The sequence below is a fragment of the Mugil cephalus genome, chromosome 7 (genome assembly GCF_022458985.1).
Source record: "Mugil cephalus isolate CIBA_MC_2020 chromosome 7, CIBA_Mcephalus_1.1, whole genome shotgun sequence".
Classification (NCBI taxonomy): Eukaryota; Metazoa; Chordata; class Actinopteri; order Mugiliformes; family Mugilidae; genus Mugil; species Mugil cephalus.
Window position 1 is genome coordinate 14130795 of NC_061776.1, and position 22835 is coordinate 14153629.

At 41.3% G+C, this 22835-nt stretch overlaps 1 protein-coding gene across 3 annotated transcripts; it reads left to right on the forward strand.

Annotated features, from left to right (window-relative positions):
• Positions 1-5203: 5203 nt before the first annotated feature.
• On the forward strand, positions 5204-20950 carry klhl14 (kelch-like family member 14). Of its 3 annotated transcripts, XM_047588592.1 has the most exons (9): positions 5204-5796; positions 6689-7589; positions 9493-9614; positions 14242-14331; positions 14945-15023; positions 15730-15920; positions 17622-17780; positions 18777-18934; positions 19260-20950. In XM_047588592.1, exons 2-9 carry the CDS (start codon positions 6712-6714, stop codon positions 19398-19400), a joined length of 1818 nt encoding a protein of 605 aa, XP_047444548.1. In that variant the 5' UTR covers positions 5204-5796; positions 6689-6711; the 3' UTR covers positions 19401-20950. The 3 variants fall into 3 exon arrangements, with proteins under 3 accessions (XP_047444548.1, XP_047444549.1, XP_047444547.1); XM_047588593.1 differs by lacking the exon at positions 5204-5796 and having other exon boundaries at positions 5854-7589; positions 18792-18934; XM_047588591.1 differs by lacking the exon at positions 5204-5796 and having other exon boundaries at positions 5858-7589.
• The last annotated feature ends 1885 nt before the right edge of the window (positions 20951-22835 follow it).

Genomic DNA, 22835 nt, shown 5'->3' on the forward strand with positions numbered 1-22835 from the left:
ATACTGTAAAGCTTAACAATACACTGGAACTGTGTGTTTGAAAGGTGAGTCCTTAATGTGGAGCTCAGCAGAAAACATGACAAACAAATTCATCAGTATAACAATACGTGTTGCCCGTGTTTCCACACTCGTTTGATTTCAAAGATATTTATCTTAAGAGGATAATAATTTGTGAAAGTCTCTGACATTTGTGGCTAGCTAGCATGATAATAAATCCATGGCTTGGAACATTTTTTAGTTAATTAGAGTCAATCAATCCAAACTTTGCTCACTTACCGGTGTGAAACCGGAGTATAATGAGCAGAAATCAGCATGGTGATTGGAAAACACAAATTACAGCTGTTAAAGAGAAACTCATCCACTTTTCTTCTGTTGATGCCAATGCCTGCTGCGAGGATTTAAAATTAGCATGGCATTCCTTTAATGGATGTTGGAGGAATGTGCTCCTCTATAATTAAAAAACCTGTTAATATCCTCGTCGGCTAAAATAAGAGGGGTTAGTATGATTGCATGACAGCTCTTTAAAAGAACAGATCAGTTGACTTACAACAGAAATGCGCCCGTGTTCATTATGCTTCATTGTAGGAATCAGTTTGTTTCTATTACAGAAACATAAAGCCAGTTTACCTAACGCTGCTCGCATGCAGCATGTGCTATTTACATGATATATTAGTGATATATTTCCCTGTTTATCCGTATTATGAGCAAATGAAGTAACAGTACATAATGGTGTGTGACCATACGAGTGAAGTGGTCAGCACTGCCGCTTCAGTAAGATCATGTGGCATGTTAATGAACTTCTCTGATATATGGGACGGTCCTTCCTGTTAAAGGCTGTGCATATCTCTGTGGTCAGGGCTACATTTATATGTTCTTGACTTGTTCCATGCACCTTACATCCGTGGTGTAATGACGTGAATAATGGCCCCCGGTGATGATAACAGCGCCCTACAGTAGGATCTCTATCTGATCCGGGCTCCCAGACGGCGGCGTGTCTTGACCCCGCCACTCGTGACCACGATATATATATATATATGTGACCTTACCGCTGGATGTAATTTCCTCTCAAGAGCTCTTGGAAAGGGGAGAGCTTATGTTGTTGAGCTTGTGTCGTCAAGGCTGGTAACAGCAGCTTGCTATTGTATTAATTATTGTCAGGGAATCCAAGGGGTGTAGATAATACAGAATGCACTGGTTGGTCCCATTTGTTTCACTTGTCAGTGGAGTGAATAATTGGGAGTGCTGACCATATTAGACACAGAGAATTTCTAAAAGATACGACTCAAACCGTTGCAACACAAAAGTGCGGCTTGGAAATTAAAAAGCTTAATGTCTGAGAATTTCAAATCAGTATGGAATAATTCGCCGGCTTCTCACTGCCAAAGGAATTTACTGAAGTTTAACTCTCACAACAAGTCAGATTCACAAAGAAACGCACAGTTTCGACTGTTACGTTAAATTGGGTAAAACGTGTTAGTTCGTTTTACATTTTATTTCACAAAGATTATACACGGTGCCTTAATGTGTCTCAAATATGTTGCACCCTGACTCCTTCCTTTAAAGGCTTGAGAACATTGATACAGCTTTAGTAGAAGGGGGTTGCTAATACAATGGGGCTCATCTTGCAATTCTCCCAAGGAATAACTATCAGTCCTGCTACAGCAGCTTCAGCGTCCCTAGGTGACCGCGCCACTGAGCCCGTGTTCGCTCCATCGCACCCCACTCCACGCCTGCTGCCACCCTGAAGGTAGATGCATCACGCTGGGGAGACTGCGCAACAGCAGCCCCCCTCTCCCTCCTGCTCCCAAACCTTCTCCGCAGCCCACTGGCCTCTCGCGGCCCCCTACACAACTTCAGGTCTCAAGTCCAGCCCCGGTCCCCACAGCCCAGACTCTCCCTCAGGTGAGTCTCCGCGCCACCTCCGCATGTGCTCCCACCTGAACTGCACAACTGGTATCCCTTTGTCATTTGAGAATGCCACACACACACACACACACACACACACACACACACTCCTGTGCTCACTCTGGAGGGGACACCGCCTGTTCCTTCCCGCTCACCTCCCGGCTGCCGGCTGACTCTCTGAGCCGTGTCTGTGGTGGCTGCGCCATGTGTGGGGATCTAGGGGTTTAAAACAGCAGGCCTCCCATACTCCCTGAATGGCAAATATAAGTGCTTCCAATTTATTACACAGTGGACATTTCATGAATCATCTCTGACTAACTTTGATCTGAAATGACAAGCACACTCTAATCAGTCGCGACATCAAAATATCTGCTTCAAAAAAAAAAACAAAAAAGAAACGAGGGAACGGGTTAGGGTGTCTGTTATTTCCGAATCATGGTAAACTAAAGCTACAACCAGAAATATTGCACTATAATTGACCTTTTCACCTGTTTCTCATCATTTGTAGCATGTAACCTGTTTAATCTTTTTATATCAAGATGCTTTTGCGAGATTTCGATTGAGAGTTGCTGGGACTATCATAATAATGTATGTAATATAATACAGATGTATTGATGTAGGATAAAAAAAACTGCAAAATAGTCACTGAATAAAAGGTTACATGTTGGCGTCTTTACAGTAATTTCAATGTAACTGCTAAAAAAAACACTCACATTCAGTATTTCTGTTTTCCTTCATTCTGTCTGCCAGAGGCTCCCTGCAGCATTTTCTGTCTTCCCACTTTAAATATTTTCCATTATTTAAACTATAACACTTTCACTAAAATTACAACTTTCACTTTATAGGTTGCCATACCACACCACACTTAGTTAACAAAATATTTTACAAACAAGATGCTATCACCCTCTCCATGATATTAATATGATATGTTCTCTGATCTGTAAACAGCTGGTTATCTTGCTTTTCCACGATAAGAGAAAGTGCTGAGGATTTACGCTTGGTGAGCACATTTGGGCTGAATCTTTCACACGTCACAAATTGCAGATGGGAAGCAGTGATCTTGAACAGCCGATCACATTTCCGTGACCATCTGACACCTTCCATTTAGGAAAATAATACTTTCTATCTTAGCATACCCCCTCTGCAACAGCCGGCAAAAGGAATTATGCCTGGTAGACTTTGCTATTCAACAACTTTGAAGCTTCTCCTTTTGTTTCTTATTCAACGCACTGATTAGATTAAATGTTCACTCTTTAATCAGGTTACTCTATGATGGCGGGCTGTGTTTATTTTGATTTTTCTTGTGTTGTCATGGGCACAAAATTGACTATACACAGTAGCTGAGGGTAAAATAAGCTTATTCTAGCATTTCTCTGTACAATTTAAACAGTGTCACGGCTTTTCTTTTTTTTTTTAGTACCCTTAAAAACTCATTATGATTGAACCACTGTGTTTAAATCTCATGTTACGTACCCTAACACCTCCCCCCTTTGTTTCCATAATGTTGAATACAAAAAGGACTTTTTACCCATAGAGGTAGATATGGTATCTGAGTAATATGACAGATAAAAATGAGTCGGGTTAACTGGTACAGAGAGTTGTAAATCACTGTAGTGTGATTCTTTGTCTCAAAGGGTTTAATTAGTCTAGAAATTCTTCTCTTATCTGATGACCCCCCCCCCTCTCTCCCACCCCACCTCACACACTGCAACAACTTACAACCATAAACGCCCTGCAATCTGAAGACCAGTGGCCTCAGGAGACTGAGTTGCTACAAAGTAGCTGAAAGAGTTGGAAACGGTCATTTTATTGCATTAGAATAGCTCACTCGAGACTCGGCTAATGTAGTGCTAACCGAGTGCTAGTGAAGATAACAGTATGCGACTGTGAAGTGAAATACAGTGAATTACTATAATGTTCTGCAGCTGACAAGACCTCTGGAAATGAGGTAACACTATAATGGTAGTAAACAACGATACAAACTGCTTTCATTGAGGTTTCAAACCACTAATTAATATCACAGTGATGATTACTTGAGATGCAGTGCACAATCTAATCAGTCATCTCACCGACTTGGTGTAGAATGAAATCTTCTCTGCATAACTACAAGCGGGGGGGTTGGTGGTGGTTGGGGGGGTATGGCGGCTGTGTGCTTGTCAAACATCAGAAGTGTTACGGTTCCATCTATTATAAATACTACCTATATGTGGCCTGTTATTGCTTGACAGTAGCATGGCGTTGCTCTATTTCATAGTACATGAGCAAACCCATTTATCCCTATCTGTCATTTCATAACTTGTGAGGTATCTGTCACTTCCGCTCCCATGGGAGTCCTGTTTGTAAGTTTATTTACTCTAATTGAGCTCTTTATGTAATTGACAGTTTATTCTGTCCTAATAAGTCATTTCGAACCGTTTGTGAATGGATTTGCAAGAATTGGGGGCTCGCATTAAGACATTATTCCGGGGTTATAGGGAGAAATTTAGGCATTAAAAAGAGATGGAAAACTAAGCTGCGGGGAGCTTGTGTTACGTGGTCGATGCGAAGTGATTTGTCAGGTTTGTAATATAGCTCTGCCTCATAGCTGTTTGTTTTTGACAGAGTGCTTGGTGAGCTCACAAGTTCAAGTGGACATTGTGTCATTTCCTCCGTGTGGTCAATAGTCGGCTGGTTCACGGGAATTAAGTTGGATCTTTTACTCTTTTGGTGCTGAAAGTCAGCAGGTATATGGAACATGAATATATTACCAGGACTTGAACATACAGGACCTTGCTGTGCACTGATGGATGCTGTATTAGGTTTCAACCCTTTGTGTTTTCAGGCCTGCAGCAAGGCCCCCGGGTTGTTTAACAATGGACTGATCAGAGGAGATAATAGTTCATGATAACACTGCATGATATGCCACTTATTTTCTGCATGTAGTTTCGTAACTTTACCTCACTTTAAAGGGCGTTTCACTGCCTATAGGTAATCCGATGCTTTTGTTACACAGGAATTAAAAGAGGGGGGGTTGTGTGCTTTACGTGTCTGTACATTATGGTGCATATTATTTACGATGCACATGCAGAAGTTGAGTTTGTGTAGAGCACCTTCTTTTGAAGGACTAGCAGGAGTAAAATGAGATGAGGGGTTATTTTGGCGATGGAGATTAAGGCAGGGGCTTTTTGTCATTTGTGCGAGACAAGCCATTCATCCATCCAGTTCACAGCCAAAAAAAGGCTGGTCCCAGAAATTAGCAGTTTCAGCTCAGCAGCAAAGTCGTCGGGCTGTGAAGGCAGAGAGAAATTGACTAATTAGCAATGCGCACTAAAACTTGACGGTTCTCTCTATAACAGCGAGGGAAAGACTCGGTTTTTCTCCCCCTTTCTCTTTTCTTTCTTCCATAGATGTTTGAAATCGCAGTCATTTACGCTCGACAGTTTTTACAATAGCCTTGAGCCATAATTTTGCGAGTCTCTCCAGCATCCATACCCCTGCATGGTCTCTCTCCACCGGCCATGCACGACCGTTTCTCTCCCCAACCGTGGATTTCCTATTACTCTCGTTACGACTCACTGAGCCCCAGGCCCAAGGATAATGATGTGTTGTTTCTTGGTAGCATAATTTGTCACACGTATATTTCTTCTTCTTCTTCTCTTGCAGAAAGCACAGCTCCCTCTCACACACTCACACACTTCTTGTTAATTCAGAAGAACAAATGATCAACGTCAACAAATAACCTGAAATAGTGACTTTATGAGTTTGAATCAATGGTTATTTTGAGACACCACCGACCATAGACTTTAAAGGAAAGGACACTTCTTTAAAAGGAGAACAAAGGAAAATTTCAAGTGAGATTATTTGGGAACCTGAAGCTTACTTTCCTTTTTTTTGTCAAGAGCTTGAAGTCAGGTAAGTTTGGCTCCTTCTCAGGCAAGCTGCTCACATCATTTAGTTGTGACAGGCGCTTTTAGTGAATCTGGCGACAACGTTACAGCACGCTTGTGTCAAGTTTACACACATTACGCACGTAGAAATAGCTTTTTTGTGCCGCCCGAGAAACAACAGAGATGCATATTACATTGAACTTTACCGAAAGCTGCATTTCGCTGAATATTTTTCGATACTCACGTCCGCGCAACTCAGGTAGGCTAAACGCGAAACGCACCCGTACCGCTGCTCGGAGACAAACTAATTGCTTTTGTATGACTCCGTAAATCTGTGCGATGTGTAATGTCCTCATTGTGGGGGTGTGCAGCGGGACAGGAGAAAATGATAAGCTGAATGCTGCATGTTATCCGTCCACCGTAGCGGTTGTCTCTTTTTTCCTTATCCGACAACTTCAGCCGCGTTGCCGAGGGAGGAAAGCGCCGCAGCATCTCCGTATCCTCGTTTTGTTTTGACAGCGCCCTTCAAACACCAGCCTCCATTTAAACCATCCTTTTTTTTTTTTTTTTTTTGTCTTGAGTTAGGGATGAATATGGGTGGCACGCTGTGGGAACTACTGCGTTTTTGTTTGTTGCTTTACGACCAGAGCTCAAAGTTGAAAGCGACTGAAGCCGAATTGGATGTCGATTCTCGCCGGCTGGCATGGCATGATGGTTTTTTCCCCACTGGATGGACGATGGGCGATCTGTTCGATAACTTATTCTAGAAACCGTTTTGTGTAAAACAACAAAACAAAAAACTAAAAAAAAAAACAACAACAACAAAAAATAGTTGACCGATTGCGTCCATAGGCTGCGTGTGTTGTGCAAATAAATGACCTGAGGTAAATGGCTTGCATGGTTTATTTGTTGCCTAGGTGGCGTTCACAGTCAGGAAGTCATGTCCAGATCGGGTGATAGAACATCCACCTTTGACCCAACACACAGTGACACCCTGCTGCATGGGCTCAATCTCTTGTGGAGGAAACAGCTTTTCTGTGATGTGACTCTCACTGCCCAGGGACAGCAGTTCCACTGCCACAAAGCTGTGCTGGCATCCTGCTCCCAGTATTTCAGATCCCTCTTCTCCTCCCATAATGTAATCAACAATGAGGGGAGCAAAGGGGACCAGGGCAGCAGTGGGACCCCCTCGTCCTCTCCTGATGACAAGCTGGTCAGCACCAGCGCCAGGCCCATCAATAACCTGGTACTCCAGGGCTGCTCTTCCATTGGACTGCGATTAGTGCTGGAGTACCTGTATACTGCCAATGTTACTCTTTCCCTGGACACGGTGGAAGAGGTGCTGTCAGTCAGCAAGATCCTCAACATCCCCCAGATTACCAAGCTCAGCGTGCAGTTCCTCAATGACCAGATCTCCGTGCAGAACTACAAGCAGATCTGCAAGATCGCCGCGCTCCACGGACTGGATGAGACCAAGAAGCTGGCCAACAAGTACCTGGTGGAGGATGTGCTGCTGCTGAACTTTGAGGAGATGTGCGCCATGCTAGATGCTCTGCCACCCCCGGTGGAGTCGGAGCTGGCTCTCTTCCAGATGTCAGTCCTCTGGCTGGAGCATGACCGGGAGACTCGCATGCACTATGCACCGGACCTTATGAAGAGGCTCCGCTTTGCCCTCATACCTGCCCCAGAGCTGGTGGAGAGGGTGCAGTCCGTTGACTTCATGAGGAGTGACCCTGTGTGCCAGAAACTGCTCCTGGATGCCATGAACTACCACTTGATGCCCTTCAGACAGCACTGCAGGCAGACCTTGGCCAGCAGGTGAGGAAGACCTACACAAACAGAGAAACACAGACATTAATTCACACACACTCCAGTCAACTATTTAAGAGTCTCGATGCCTCCCCGGTTGTTAAATTGTTAAATTTTAACAAATTATTGTTGCACATGCTTATGTATCGGCCACACTGCCTGTGTAGGCTAGAGACGACGTAGGTGGTCAGTCAGAGGTGTGAGGTCTGAGGCCCCCGTCTGTAAGGTTATCCTTCTAACAGAGTGACAGCTGTCAGGGGTCTCGATGTGCTCCGTGTAATTCTGTAACTGTAATAATGTTACCTTATGTTTTACTGAAGGGAAACAACTCTTTATTTCCTCACACATCTGTGTAATTGCTCTCTAATCAGTGTAGACAAGATGCAGCAATCTAGATGACGGTTATGCATTTGATTTGTAGCAACTCTCATGAATAAAATTTGAAATGGTGCAATTAAATTGTTGCCAGAATTACATGGTAACTGCATAACACGCGTGATCCAAGTACAATGTCGCCCCGCTCTTGATATTAAAGTGAGCCATTAAGATATTAGTGTAGTCGAGTGGGGATTATATTTGGGAAACTTTGGTATTCATCTTCATTTAATGGCAATTGGCTCATGTTCCTTTAGGTGGATGCAGTCTAGACTACACAGGCAGTGTAGTACAATATAGGGCAAGTTGCATGCCTTATTCTATGTTTGTCCCGATCAGCACTTTAAGGAGCTGCTCGGTAGACGGGCATTGTCAGTAAGTTGACTGATTGACGCTGCTGTTGTCAGGTTTTTGTTTACAGAGCTGCCTGCAGTCAGACAGACAAGGCTGATGTTTTATTTTTTGTTTTCTTTCTTTTTTTAATGGAGATGGCATCAGTACTCATTTTCTAATATCCCTGTATAAAATGTGATCAAAGTCAAAACAAAACTATGAGATTTCTCTGAAATAATCGGACTCATTATACACAGATATCTATTCACACATACGGACTCAAATGAGCAAGGAATCAGGAATCCTCATAATTAGTTTCACATGCCACTGTTTCTCTCCTCTCAATTAATCACCATTATCTATGTCCAGGGGCTCATTTGCATATGAATAACCCCAAAACACTTCCAAGTGGGCTGGTTTCAGGGAGAACATACCGAGACAACGGTGAATCACCCAAGCGTAGAAAAGTAAAATATGAAAAAGGGGAAATGAGGGAAAAAAAGGTGAATGGGTCTGAATATAAAGGCCAGCTCCTCTTAATGTTTTCACTGCATATTGTGATAAATTGGTGTATTTGTGTTCAAATCCATTTGGGGCCAGATAATGGTCATTAATGTGCTGTAATGTGTGTGGCCACGATGCTATAGATTATGTACAAACAGCGAGGAATATCTCACAATTGGCTCCGAGATGTCACATGAATCACTGTGGCCAATGAAATGGAGACATTGTATAGGCAGGTTTATGCACTCAATTGTGCTTTTAGCCTCCAGCATGGCACCCCGTAGGACAGCCCTCGCTTCACAGTTAATTGCGGGGATATCTTTAGAGTACAATAACCGTTCAATAACAGTTCAATGATCAAGAGCATACATACACCACTGAGCAAATTTTTGCAACAAATGTGGCCACATATTGCCTGATTAGTCGTCTCGAGTTCAGTAGCAGTGCTCGCACAATGAGCAGTTATTCATTAGATATTCTTTATTTCATTCACTGATTGAGTCATTCATAGAATTTGCATTTCTAAAGTGAAAAATCCAAATGCTCCAGGAATAAGCAGTTAACATTATTGAAGTAATTGTATTAATTAAGGAATTAAAGAAGTCCAGGGTGAGATCGTGCTCATTTAGTAGTTTCTAGATGTTTTATTTCAAGCTTTTAACACAACCACACACACACACACACAATTTCAACATTACAGAATCCGTTCCAATAAGAGGATGCTGTTACTGGTGGGTGGTTTGCCTCCTGGACCCGATCGTCTCCCCAGTAATTTGGTCCAGTACTATGACGACGAGAAAAAGACATGGAAGATCCTCACAAGTGAGTGACAAGGATTTTTATCCATTTCTTTATTTATTTATTTCGTACCTGAGGCTTCTTCGTGCTTGTGGCATTTGTGACGACAAATAGCCGTTCCTGTGGGTGACTTTAACACAGGTTAATTTCCAGTGAAAACGAGGGGAAGGAGTTCCCTAAATCCTTCAGGTAATAATGTATCACTATCACTTTTAATATAAGTTTTTAATCAGAGCGTGACTTCACAGCAGTGTGATTCTTCATGCCCGGTTTCCCTTGTTTTGGCTGAAATATGCTGGCGGGATGCATGATGAGACTTACTTGAATCTAATGATCTACTGTGGCAGGGATAGAACAATAATGAATGACATTTTACCTCAATAGCTTTTAAATGCAGCTTTATCATTCACTCACATCGATCACTGCATAGCATTGAATTGCACCACACATGGTAACACAGCCTTTTGACCTGGCGTTGCTTAGAAGGTGGGTTTAAATAAGGAACGCAGGAAGAAATCAAATAAAGATGCATTTCATATTATATTTTATACCAAAGCTTGATTCATTATATAGATTTTTCTGGTATCATACTGAAAAGAAGTTGTCATAATTTCCCAGGAAGTGAGTTGTATAGAAAAAAGTAGATAGAGGACATATGTGAAGCCTTTGGGAATTTCCAAACACATCCCTGCTGCACTCACCTCTGTAAAATGTGCACCAGGCTCCTCTCTCTCTGTCTGTCTTCCTTGACCTTTTAAGGATGCCATATTGTAAAGGTCAAAAAAAAAAGAGCTAATGGGAAACCACATTTCTCCTTTGCATCATCATTGCCGGACATATTGAGCTGTTGTCCTTTGTTTTGGTCGGGTTCACGTCTCTGCAGCGTCTCTTCATTCGTACATATTAGCCATAGGTCTGCTTTCTGTCACCCATGCGCGGTGCAGTTTATATTTTATGTTATGGCACCGATTTTAATGAATCGTCGTTGTGTTAAACTCACCCAGCACACGGTTTCCTCCTCTGCTCAAACCATAACATCTCTTGGCAGCAGCAGTCCATTTATTTATTTATTTTTTTTATCTCACGTTTGCCGAAAACTATCAGGGTTATTTTAGTCTTATTTAAAAAAAATAAATAAAATAAATAAAAATCTTAGGAGGAGGCATTCATACACAACAGCCCGAAGCTCACTGGCGTTTATATTGTCGTTTTCTCATTAAACTCACACTCATGGGTATAAACTGCAACAAGCAAAAGGTCAATAGGGATTTCCATCACTCAAAACTAAAAAGTTAACACTCAAATGGTCCGTGGCCAAGTGGAAGGACAAAACTGCAAAATCATCCCCTTAACACATCAGTGAGCATCTGATGTAGCCTCCACACAATGGATGTGGAATAGAAGATTATTAACATTCAATCATAACTTTTCAATGAGGCGAAACCTGAGAGGGACAGCCTTTGATTAAGACATTCATCAACACAATTTGGGGAAAAATCTGATCCCCCTTCGTCGTGTCACCGATACAGCCACCGCTCGCTGATTCCAGTGGAAAGTTTGCCATCTAGTGTACCCACGGCAGCGTGGACGAAGCACGAGACAAAGGCAGGCAGAGGCTCGGGCCTCGGTCGCAGAATTGTTCTTCGTTCTTTAAATCAAACTGATAAAATCTCAGCCCGGGGGACGGGGACCTTGTCCGCAGCGGCGCGGCCTAGAACAAAGGAATTCAGCTCGGCGGGATGCAATTGTAATGGTCTTAAAGGCACATCAGAGCTGGAGCAGCAGTGGTGCATTAGCTGTGGAGTCATTCAACCGACCCCGGCTGTGCCTCTATGCAGAGGTTTCTGACTCCCTCTAGTGAGCCCTAGAGCTCACTGTAGACTGGAGTGATGGCGTCCATCTCGTAGAGGACGTGCTCAGCCTGCCTTCCCGCGGCTGTTAACCCCCTTTCGGGTTAACGCGAGATTTAGGTGAGGTGGCACAGGTGAAATGATTAATTTGCTCACACTTCCTCGGATAATAATTCCCAGCGAATTCCAGCACATCGCAGAAGGAAAATGTTTTCTCTGTTCTGAGTGCTTATTGCCTGCTAATTGCCCCACTGTTCACCTGTGTCCCAAACGTTTCCCAAATCTTCCCACAGCACTCCAGATACTGCAGCCGGTGACACACTGTAAAGCAATAATCTTCTTTTCACGTGGGCACGAGATGATTTTTAGTATGAGTACAAGTCACTAGACATCAAATAAGAAGCTGCCCATCCGTGTCCTATATACTGCTGACTGAATGATAATGTAAATAGCATGTAAGGGAATTTGGCAGTCGTATGGCACTCGTCTTTGAGGTGCACTGGAGGCAGGCAACCTAATCCCCTCGTTTCGAGATAAAGCTGTGTTTAGGGTATGTAGTATTAGTTCCTATCTGAGACTTCCCCTCCCATAGAGGACATGTCAGCCAGCTAGAGTGAGATTGCAGGGAGAGGCCAATTGGAAAGAAATGAGATTCAAGGCTGTCTAATTTTGCAGCAACTGTGATCCATCAGGCGGTGGGGAGGTGACAGTGGAAATGACTGATGGAGACAGACAGGTGGGCTTTAACATTTCACTGATTTGTGCTCAAAAAGCACCGCGCCTGAGATTTATTGAGTGAACACGATCATGTTCATTATGACTGTCACCTAAGACCATTTCTCTACATCTCAATGGGGTCACTTCAGCAAAAGAAGATGGAAGAGAACGGGGGGGGGGGGTTGAGCTCAAAAACATGCACAGGGGAAAATCTTCCAGGAGGGATCCTGACGGAGCAGAGGGGCTGTTTGTACTATACTGTGTTAATACCGGAGTATCAGGCTATCACGTTAATATTTATTGGACGTACTGTATGTGAGTCTTTGCTGTGGCATGTTTTAATCGTGGGTTTCATTTCTTTACCAGTTTAGCCGTCAAAACAGAAACGTGCCTACTTTACTAGATAAAAATAAATAGACACTTGGCCGTGACTAGATTATTTTGATAACTACAATCTGACAACTACTTTTTAATCAACTGTTGAGTCTATTAAATGTCAGGAAACGGTGAAAAATGTCCAATTGAGTCCAAAACCTAAAGTTATTCAGTTTACCGTCACTGAAGAAAAACGGTGAATCCTGCTTCTTTGAAGTGTGAAGGGGATTCGTTGATCAATATAACTGCCACTACCTTACGACCTTTAATTTAATGGACAGATAGACGACCTCTGTGGTTATGATGAAACAAAACATTCTGTGTAAGCGCCGAAAAATAATCCACTGCTCGCATATAGAACCAACAACCCTGGTAGTGTGGGTATTTTATCATTATCATCATTTAAAACTCTCACTAATAACTAGGTGAATAACTAGGACTCATGGGAAATGTTGTCCAGTAAACATAAATAATATATACTAAGTTATAGTTCCTTAAATGAAAAGTGCACAAGCAGAAGAACAGGATTTTCCTAAGAATGTTTACAGACATGGTCACAGACACAACATGTCTGCACATATCACACAAACGTCAAAACACGCACTCAGCTTTTAAACGTGGGGATGACATTTGAGATCGATGTACAATATATTAAGTGTGTTGTGAACGGGATATTGCAAATTGCATCTGGTTTGATGTGATTGTTTATTGTCAACACTTCTGTCAAACTAATTAAATATCAGCATAGCGAGTTAACTACTAAATGAGCACAACAGACATCTACTTCAGTGGCTCATTATATCTGTTGTTTTGAAAGATTTTCAAGTTGTTGTAGTAGTAGTAGTTTAGTAGGTTTTTATAGTTGGGTTAATTCAGGAAAAGGACATAAAAGCCACTAACATAACACTGTATGTTGCTCACGTGGGACAGATAATCTCTCACAACTGCTGTAAAACATTTCCTGATTTTATTTTTTATTTTATTTTAGTTACAAAGCAAAGGAGAAATGTAGGTATTTCAGATTGTTTTCATTTTGAATCTTATTTCTTTTATTTTGGTCAAATAGTGTTGTTTTAATTTTAGTTTATTTCTGCTTAATTATAATCCCACTACGTATGCACATATTCACTATTAAAAAGAGTTTCTATGAATCTGAACCTCATTTTCTGTGTGGTAACAGTGACAGTGACTGTAGATTAAACCAAGTTTATTTAAACTGTGTTCAGTGTCAAAGTGATAAAGTTCTGCAGGTACATGTTTCCACTTATTTTGTTTAATCATTCATTCACTTATTAAATTATGAAATTGTATCTTTTAGCGTAACAGCTTTGAATTTAAAGTCATTTATTTGCCAGACATGTATTTAACATGAATCCACACATGAACCGTGGCTTTTTTCATTTCTTGTTTACAAAAACAATTGTCACTGGTGTAGTATTTCCTTTAAACCAACACTTACTGACTTTGTGAGAGTCAAATCTGTGTTAACAAGGCAATTTAAACAAAGTATTTATCATATCTGATACATTTATTGAAATAAGGATTAGTTTTATGTTTCTATAGATTTACTGTAACCTTGTATTTATAATATCTACAGTCGATTTAAGAAAGTTTAAATAAAGAGTTCAACATATTGAAGGTAGTGATGAATATGACGCACCATGCACGTTCACACAAATGACACCTTCTGATTTGTGTGTGTCTCCTAGTAATGCCTTACAACAGCGCACATCACTGTGTGGTGGAGGTGGAGAACTTCCTGCTGCTGCTGGGTGGAGAGGACCAGTGGAACCCCAACGGTACGGTGACTCTCCAGTGATTCACGCAGCCAAACCTTTTGTTTTTTTCTTCTTTTAATTGTTTACTCTATGTAGAGAATGCTCTTTGCCAGAGTTTGCGTGAGTTCAAACCAATCAGAGCTAATGTAACCCTTTCGGATAGTTTCACACACTCATCCTGGAGCCAGATCAGCTCTGAGTGGACAAACAACACTCCCATCAACACTTGTCAATAACTGGCACAGAAAAACAACGATTGTTAACACTGAAATATTTGCGGTTGTCCAAGTGTTGAGAGCGCTTTTCGTGGAGCGGTGGCAACGCAGCGCGCTCGTAAGAATCAAAGATTGTAAATGTCGAGTAATCAGATGCTGCCTTTTTGTTTGTCCGCCGAATGTCTCGCTAATACAGACGTACAGTAGAAATGTGACACGTTTGATGTGACAGTAAAAGTCAGCAATAACACATATACAGCGCTGTGGTAACACTTAAAATCATCACGTGTGGGTGGTGAGTAACGAAAACATTGGAAAGCCACGGTTGTGCATTTTGTTGTATGCGACCGAACATTTTTTGCAAAGACTGAAGTGGTTTCACTTACGTCACTGATCTTGTTTTCGGTGTGTTTTTGCAGGAAAGCACAGCACTAATTTTGTCAGCCGCTATGATCCCAGATTCAACAGCTGGATACAGTTGCCTCCGATGCAGGAGAGGTGAGCCCGTTTTTAGTTCCGAATCTAAAAGCGACAGCTTGGTGTGTTGGACGAGCGGCACTAACATTATTCATGTAACATCCGTGCTACCCTCTTTTTTCCCCTACTCTAGCAATCTTCCCATTTACCATTCCTTTCATTTGTCTTTTTGAAATCTATTAAGTATTCTTCTTTTCATATTTTCCAATAAATCATCTTCCACTGCAGCTCTTCACACGAAGCTGAAACCTTTGTGGTTGTAATTAAATAAAATGTTTTTTTCTGTGCAAACACAGAAAAATAATCCACCGCTTGCATTAGGAACCTACACCCCTGGCAGCGTGGGTATTTTATCATCAGAACGTTGTTTTGATCATATCCTTAAAATGTCATTTTTTAATCTCTCACTAACATCTAACAACTTCCACGTGTTTCTGATCCGCTGTGATGTTTAACCAGTGAATATCTAGGCCTTATGGGAAATGTTAAACATGGTAATGTTAACGCAACTTTACTGTTTTCAAAGCTTTTCTATCTTAATGTCCAACAGTGCACATGCAGAAGACAGACAGACAGTTTTCCAGACACGGTCACAGCCATTACACAAACCTGAAAACATGACTTATTTCTTGTCCTGGGATCTTTTTCCTGAAAGGTTTTATTTCTTAGTTAAGAACTTCGTCGTGTCTGGTTTAATAATGCTGCCCGGTTGACGCTTCCTTTTCAGGAGAGCCAGTTTCTTCGCCTGTCGCCTGGAGAAGCACCTGTACGTAATTGGCGGCCGGAACGAGGCGGGCTACCTCTCCAGCGTGGAGTCCTACAACCTGGAGACGAACGAGTGGAACTACGTGTCGTCTCTGCCGCAGCCTCTGGCCGCCCATGCGGGAGCAGTGCACAACGGCAAGATCTACATATCAGGTCAGGAGGAGTCACGAGTTTGGTTCAGTCGCACTCATCATCCTGTTTTCTTTACTTACAGACAGTTTGCAGAAGGCTGTTGTAATATTTATGTTTAAGGCAGATTAATGCTGCAAATCCACTTAAATGACGTACAGCTTCTTCTGCTGCTGATGTAATACACAACAATCATTTCAAAAATGTAAAGAACAGTAGCCATCATGAATAAAGAATAGCGTGCATGAGATCTCCCATTAAATGTTAACAACCAACTACCATAATCTTGCATCACCATCAACACAGTGAACTGTGAAAGACGAAATAGAGAGAAATACCATATTTTTTTATTCTATATATATATATATTTGACGGAACTTAAGCCCCAGGAGTTGACTGGAAGAGTCAGGTGTGTTCTGCTGTTAGTGACAAGGAGTAGCTGTGATCTGACTACAGCTTAAAAAAAAAGGTTGTCTCTTTCCAACTTCCCACCACCAGATGTTTTTCATTTTCAAATGTGTGGGTTTTCGTGCTCAACCAATGTGTGCACCATTTATCCAGTATACGCCAATCAGTCATAACATTATGACCACCTGCCCTGACCCACCGAGGCGTGAACCTCTGCAGGTCTGTTGACGTCCATGTATGATGGAAACTTCAGTGTTTCCCACAAAATTTCATGACACCCCTGAAGATTTAGTGATAAACAGCAGCAGCCTGTGCAGTTTATATACAGGACACTAAACATAAGCTGTTGCATTCCGTGGACAAATGTATGTAACATTAAATATCATCAATAAACTTTAATTTATAGTAAACAGTTGACTCTCACTTTGCTACCTAGCTTTTATTTTGGAGCTTACAAATAGCTTCACGTGCTGCGCGAGTCATCTGAGAGGTTTTGTGCGTCATTTTAAATTCAGTACAGAACAGATCAGTGTTATTCACATAACCTGCCACAGTGTTGCGGCTGATTGATGTATATTTTTAATAAATGTAGTAGTATTCCTCAAGACGTTCATTTACCTAAATTTGAAATACTCCCTTCACTGGACAGACGGGAACATCATCGGTTTCCTTCCTAATGACATGATTAAATGTCTTGTCTACCTTTTTTTTTTAACTTGATTGTCACTATTTAGGGTTTTCAAGCCAAAACCAACACGATATAACCTCATTCTGAAGCCTGTGCTTTAATATTCCTGAAAGCTGAAAATCCGAAGTCTTATCTGTTGTTTTGGTGACATTTAAGTTGGAGAAACACTCATCACATCAGTGCAGAAAGTCACCGACTGAAATCGTCCTCCTCGAAAAAGCCGACTATCACATCATCTGAACTCGAGTCATTACCGTATACAAATAAAGACTGGAACAAAAGCACCAACCTTGAGCCGAACCCACATTTGAATGGAGTGGTTCGCTATTAACTCTGACGCACCGTCATCTATTAGTTGAAAAACAGTATTGAAGCAGAAACGAAAGGTTGATTTTTTTAAAAACGAACCAGCAGATTTTCGTGCACTAGTTTAAAATCTAAAAATTACTATTTATATGTTGTATCCTTTATTTTTTTTTTTTAACCTTCTCATGTTTAGATCAACAAACAAATATATTTCCTGGTAAAGATGATTACACAGAGACGATACTTTCTAAATATCATGTATCCTCGTATGCAGTGCGCTGTATTTGGATACGGTATTAAAGTGCTGTGTTTATCCGTCGCAGGAGGCGTGCACAATGGCGAGTACGTGTCTTGGCTCTACTGTTATGACCCTATAATGGATGTGTGGGCAAGGAAACAGGATATGAACACAAAGCGGGCCATTCACGCTCTGGCTGGAATGAACGACCGCCTATACGCTATTGGTGGAAACCATTTGAAAGGTAAGCACTTGAGCGTTTCAGGAACCGCACAGAAAACGAGGCAAGATTGATACTTTTTTTTTTTTTTTTTGGTGAAACTCTTAGAAAAGCATATTGCCATTATGAACAGGCAATGACCTTCATTACCCCGCGTAACCTTTGGTCCCTGGTCTCTTTCAGTGTTCAGCATCCATTCAAAATACAAGCGAACAAATGATATTGTGCATTCGTATTTGAACAGAAAAATTGAATACTGGCCTCTAAATGGGAAATATTAAAAAAAATGAATTCATTTAAAAGACTGCTACTAAATGTACTTGTTCAGTTGGCTCGTCACTGCTTCGCATTCATCACGTTTTCTTTTTGTTTTTTTTGTTTTTTTTTTAACAAAAGTGCCCTGAGATCTGTTAACTTCATCTGTGTCTGCGCTTTCTCACGCTGAAGATTACTTACTGTTGGCGTGTCTTTGTCTGAGGGGTGGGTGTGAGTTATGGGCGAAAACAGAAGGCTTCATATTTAATAAAACGGGCTTTAGAGTCCCTGAGAGACAAGAGGGAAGAATAACAAAATATTTTTTGGACTGATTTTGAGGTGTCAATATTTCATTTGTTTCATTCCGTGATGAATGTGGTGACTGTCATGTTGCCAGCCTGGAAGTCTAAAATTAAACAAACAGTATCTGTGTGATATACTTCAATCAAAACTGACTTCACATCTTCAGGACAGAGAAGAGCCTGAAGACAAATAGAGTGTAGGCGAAGGTCATACACAGGTGTCAAGACTGTTTGTGTAATTACTCTCACTGCCAGAAGGGGGAGATAAAGGTCCAGCACTGTAGCTTTAAGTATTGATGAAAATATATACATGGTAAAACAGGTCAAATAAAACAAATTCTTTTCAAAAACTTTAAAATCTGTAACAAAAAAACAAAAAAAATATCTGGGATGGCAAGGCATACAGTATACACTGTGTGTGATAGATTATTTTAAGACGTTTGCCTCCCTTTTTCTCACATAGGTTTCTCCCATCTAGATGTAATGTTGGTGGAGTGTTACGACCCGAAAGCCGACCAGTGGAACATCCTGCAGACGCCCATACTGGAGGGTCGCAGTGGTCCGGGCTGCGCTGTTTTGGATGACAGCATTTTCCTCGTGGGGGGCTACAGCTGGAGCATGGTACTGATTCTGGCATATATTCTCCTTTCTTTGCTATCAGTATGTCATTTATTTATTTTTAGGAGCTTAGTAATTTTATTAAACATCTGGACGGTGTAGTTTTACTCAAACAAGAAAACAAAAAAGTCGATTTATTGTGGACTGTTTTATAGCTATAGACAAATTGTCCTACTTCATTATTTACTTTATTGTACTTGCTGTTTTTGACCACATGCCCGTTTATGAAGCAGAGTTTCTCCACAGCGTGGTAGGAAATCGAAACAGCCCTAAGAGCATTGATGTGAATGACTTAATTTCCTTTTTTTTTTCTTTTGTTTTCCCTCAGGGGGCCTATAAGTCGTCGACCATCTGCTACAGCCCTGAGAAAGGAACATGGACAGAGTTGGAGGGAGAGGTAGCTGAGCCTTTGGCGGGCCCGGCCTGCTCCACCGTCGTACTGCCCGCCTGCCTCCCTTTTAACAAATGACAACTAGTCCGACCGACGTGCGGTAAGGGCAAGGAACAGCAGAGTGACTGGCGGGAGGACCAGCAATGAGCAAAACAGTTGTCATTGATTTTGTGACAAACCCTCCAGTCGTGTGCCGGGGGTGTGTATAAATTATTTTTTTACAGGTTTGACCAGAGCACTTTCGTTATTCTCTTCTAAAGGATTGAGAGAAAAAAAAAGAAAAAAAGAAAAAGAAAATTGTGTAACTCACGTATTTAAAGTCATCTGTGTTCTGAGAAATGGTCAGTCCCATATTTGATTTCATTTAAACGGGTAGTATAAGTGTTTTTGGCTTCTCTTCTATAGCACGCATAGTGTTGAGCTGAATTATAGCTTTTAAATCCATTGTATCTTGTATTCAGTAGCAGCATAATTCCAGCAAAAAACGCAGTGTTGCTCCACCGACTGACGCTGGGAGAGGAACGTTACACCGGGGCTGGGCGAGTTACGTTAACTGTGATGGTCAAAGTGTACAAATATTCTTCATCACTTCCGTTATTACTCATTGTTCTCTGGCTGGATTGCTCACTTTATCTCTCCTAATCACCCAGTTAGATAATTATGCAACAGTTTTGTTGTCTTTCTCTGAAAATGAACATATTTGTGCATCAAAAAAAAAGGGACATTTCCAGAAGGACTTTCCTAACAGGTGTCATTATTTAACTGATATCGTATGAAGAAAACTACACTGTAAAGAGCACAGGGGTCCAAGCACACACACAGACAGACAGATAATTACCCAGTGATCTCTGTCCACATCGCCCAGCCCTAAGTTTTATCTAATTATCTCAATAATGTCCAACCAGACTGAAGTCGTGTTTCCGTATAACTTGTAGGTCAACTCAAGTTATCTGCTTGACTCAAATATTTTACCAAATGTTTGTGGCGTCTACTCTTCATGCTGCAGGCAACACAATTATTATTATTACCATTGATTCTGTTGATGTGACGCACTAAAATTAATTCTACAATGATGGTACAATCAAATTGTAACTGCTGGCCAATGTATTTCTGGGTAGCATGTTTGGGTAAACAGATGTAGAGGACATTTGTGTCGTTCGTTCTCCTGTACAAGGTAACGTTAACCGGCCTGTTTATGAGGCCCCGTAGCGTTACCTTGGTGATATTTTTATCTCTAACGTATGAAAAACAAGCATAAAGTGGTCTTTAATGCACTAATAGTGAACTTTTAATTCAGCAAACAAAGTTCACGGAAATGTAAATGAATTAATGTGCTGTGTTTGGAAAAAAAAAAAAGAAAATATATCCACTACAAAGGAATCTAAAGTCCAGTCTTGTCTACGTTATTAGGTTCAAAAACTTGACTCTAAATATCAATGCAGTACCTGTTGAATTCTGTAAAAAAACAAAACAAAAAAAAACAAAACAATGTTTGTTGATTTCATTCTTGTACATAATCGCCTGCAGTGAAACATTTTTGTGCACTCAACCTTGGATTTATTCTCAAATCCTGTTAATGTCCTTTGCATTTTAGAATATGAAAATAAAATGACTCTTGATGATTAAAATATCTTTTAGTTTGTGACATTTCAACTTAACGGGATCCCACCCGCTATTATCTCACGTCTCTGATAAGAGCGCAATGGTCAACGTCTCGGGGCTCCCGGATATCTGAACCAAGACTTTCTGTTGTGTTGGCGGCCATAGTTTACAGTCGGACTAGCAGCTTGAGGGGGTTATTTTTATGAAGGTTTAAAAATCTGCGTAATTATGGGTGTTCCTTCATTGAGTTACAGGCCTGAGCTAATGGGTTGCGGAAAGTTGGGTAGGCGGGTCTCAACATCCTTTTAAAATCCTTTTATTCAACATTTTGTTTCAAGACTTAGGGGAGAGGTAGTTAACCAAGGGAAGTAATTTGGGGAGGCCTACACTTAATAAAGTCCATTCAAGGGCGAGAAAATGTTTCTACTTTTGTATTTTGGCTTCCAACCTTCCCATTCAGTCTGACCGTACTTCTACAATTGAATCAATCTGCCTTCTCAAAAACAAACCACAACAACAAAAAAACGAGTCAGCCCTTAACGTGTTTAGTAGTAGTAATAGTAGTGTTGGATTTAGCTCCGAATCCAATGGGTGACGTCACAATGGGTTTGTACGTAGTATACACAGTCAATGCTCTGGTGGAGTTGGGCGACGACATTTGAAATCCAACACTTTACAACCTCTACATCTTTCTTTCAAGTATCTACAGCCTGCAAACATGGGTTAGCATGCTAGCTGACAGAATAATCTTTTCCCTTATAAACCAACCTGCAATGAAAAGCCCACTCAAATATGATTGGTCAACACTACTCAGAATACAAATGTCTTGTCCCTTGCTTTCATATCCTGCATATTCACACACTGACATCCGTTTAAAGAGATTAGTAATGATAAAAATACTTCCCTTCAACTTTACACTTTAATGAACCAAAAGTATTCTTGCAGCCACTTCGAACACAAACCCCACAACAAACTGAACTTGGAATACACGGAGAACTAATCAATACGCAGGAAACACACAGCATTGCTACTCTTACAACTCCAAAGTTGTTGAAAACTTTTTCTGTCTTTCTTGAGCAGTTTTCATCCACAGTCGTTCTTTGGTTGAACTGTTCCCCACACAAGTAGGAACAGGATTAATTTTAGGGAGTCATGAACAGGAGGTTCGGGAGCCACTGAATGAATGCACAGCAACTTTGAGCTCTCTCTAAATTACTGAAACACACACACAGAACCTCATCTTTTGTGGAGACTGGAGCTCAGACACAATAAATGCAGCTCATGGGACAATTACAATAGCTCAGAACTGTTTTCCTTAGCTGTCGCTGTGACTCAAAGAGAGATCCATTTAAACACTGATCCCAGATAGACTGTCGTAGAAAATACCAGTGAAGACTACAGGTCTGCATCCTCTTAACCTACAAAGGGTTAAGATTATTCATAAATCTGAGCCTGAGAGACGAAGATGGCGGCCTCTCCTGCCAGAGCAAATTTGATTATCCAACCATTTACTACCAACTGTCTCATGCACCAAGCGGCACCCACGTGTCCCCCGCACGCACACCTGATACGTTTCTCCTTTCAGCGGAGGCATTTCGTCTGCTCGGCGTCTCCATTTCACGCATCCACTTGGCCGTGCATCTAACGGATGAGGCCCCAATTATTTCCACACAAGACATGATTCTGCTAGATTATATAAATCCATGTCTAATTCTCACAATACGGCGCTGGGACATTGGAAAACACTCGCTTTTCCTTCACGCCACAAAATCCCACAGCTACAGAGACGCTGCAGTCTAGAGATATTTGAGCGTTTCCTCCGGTCAATGGTGACTAGATGTTTTTTAATTGTATGAATAACGTCGTCCTGATTGAGACACAGAAAAACCATCCAACGAGCAAAATTAAGAG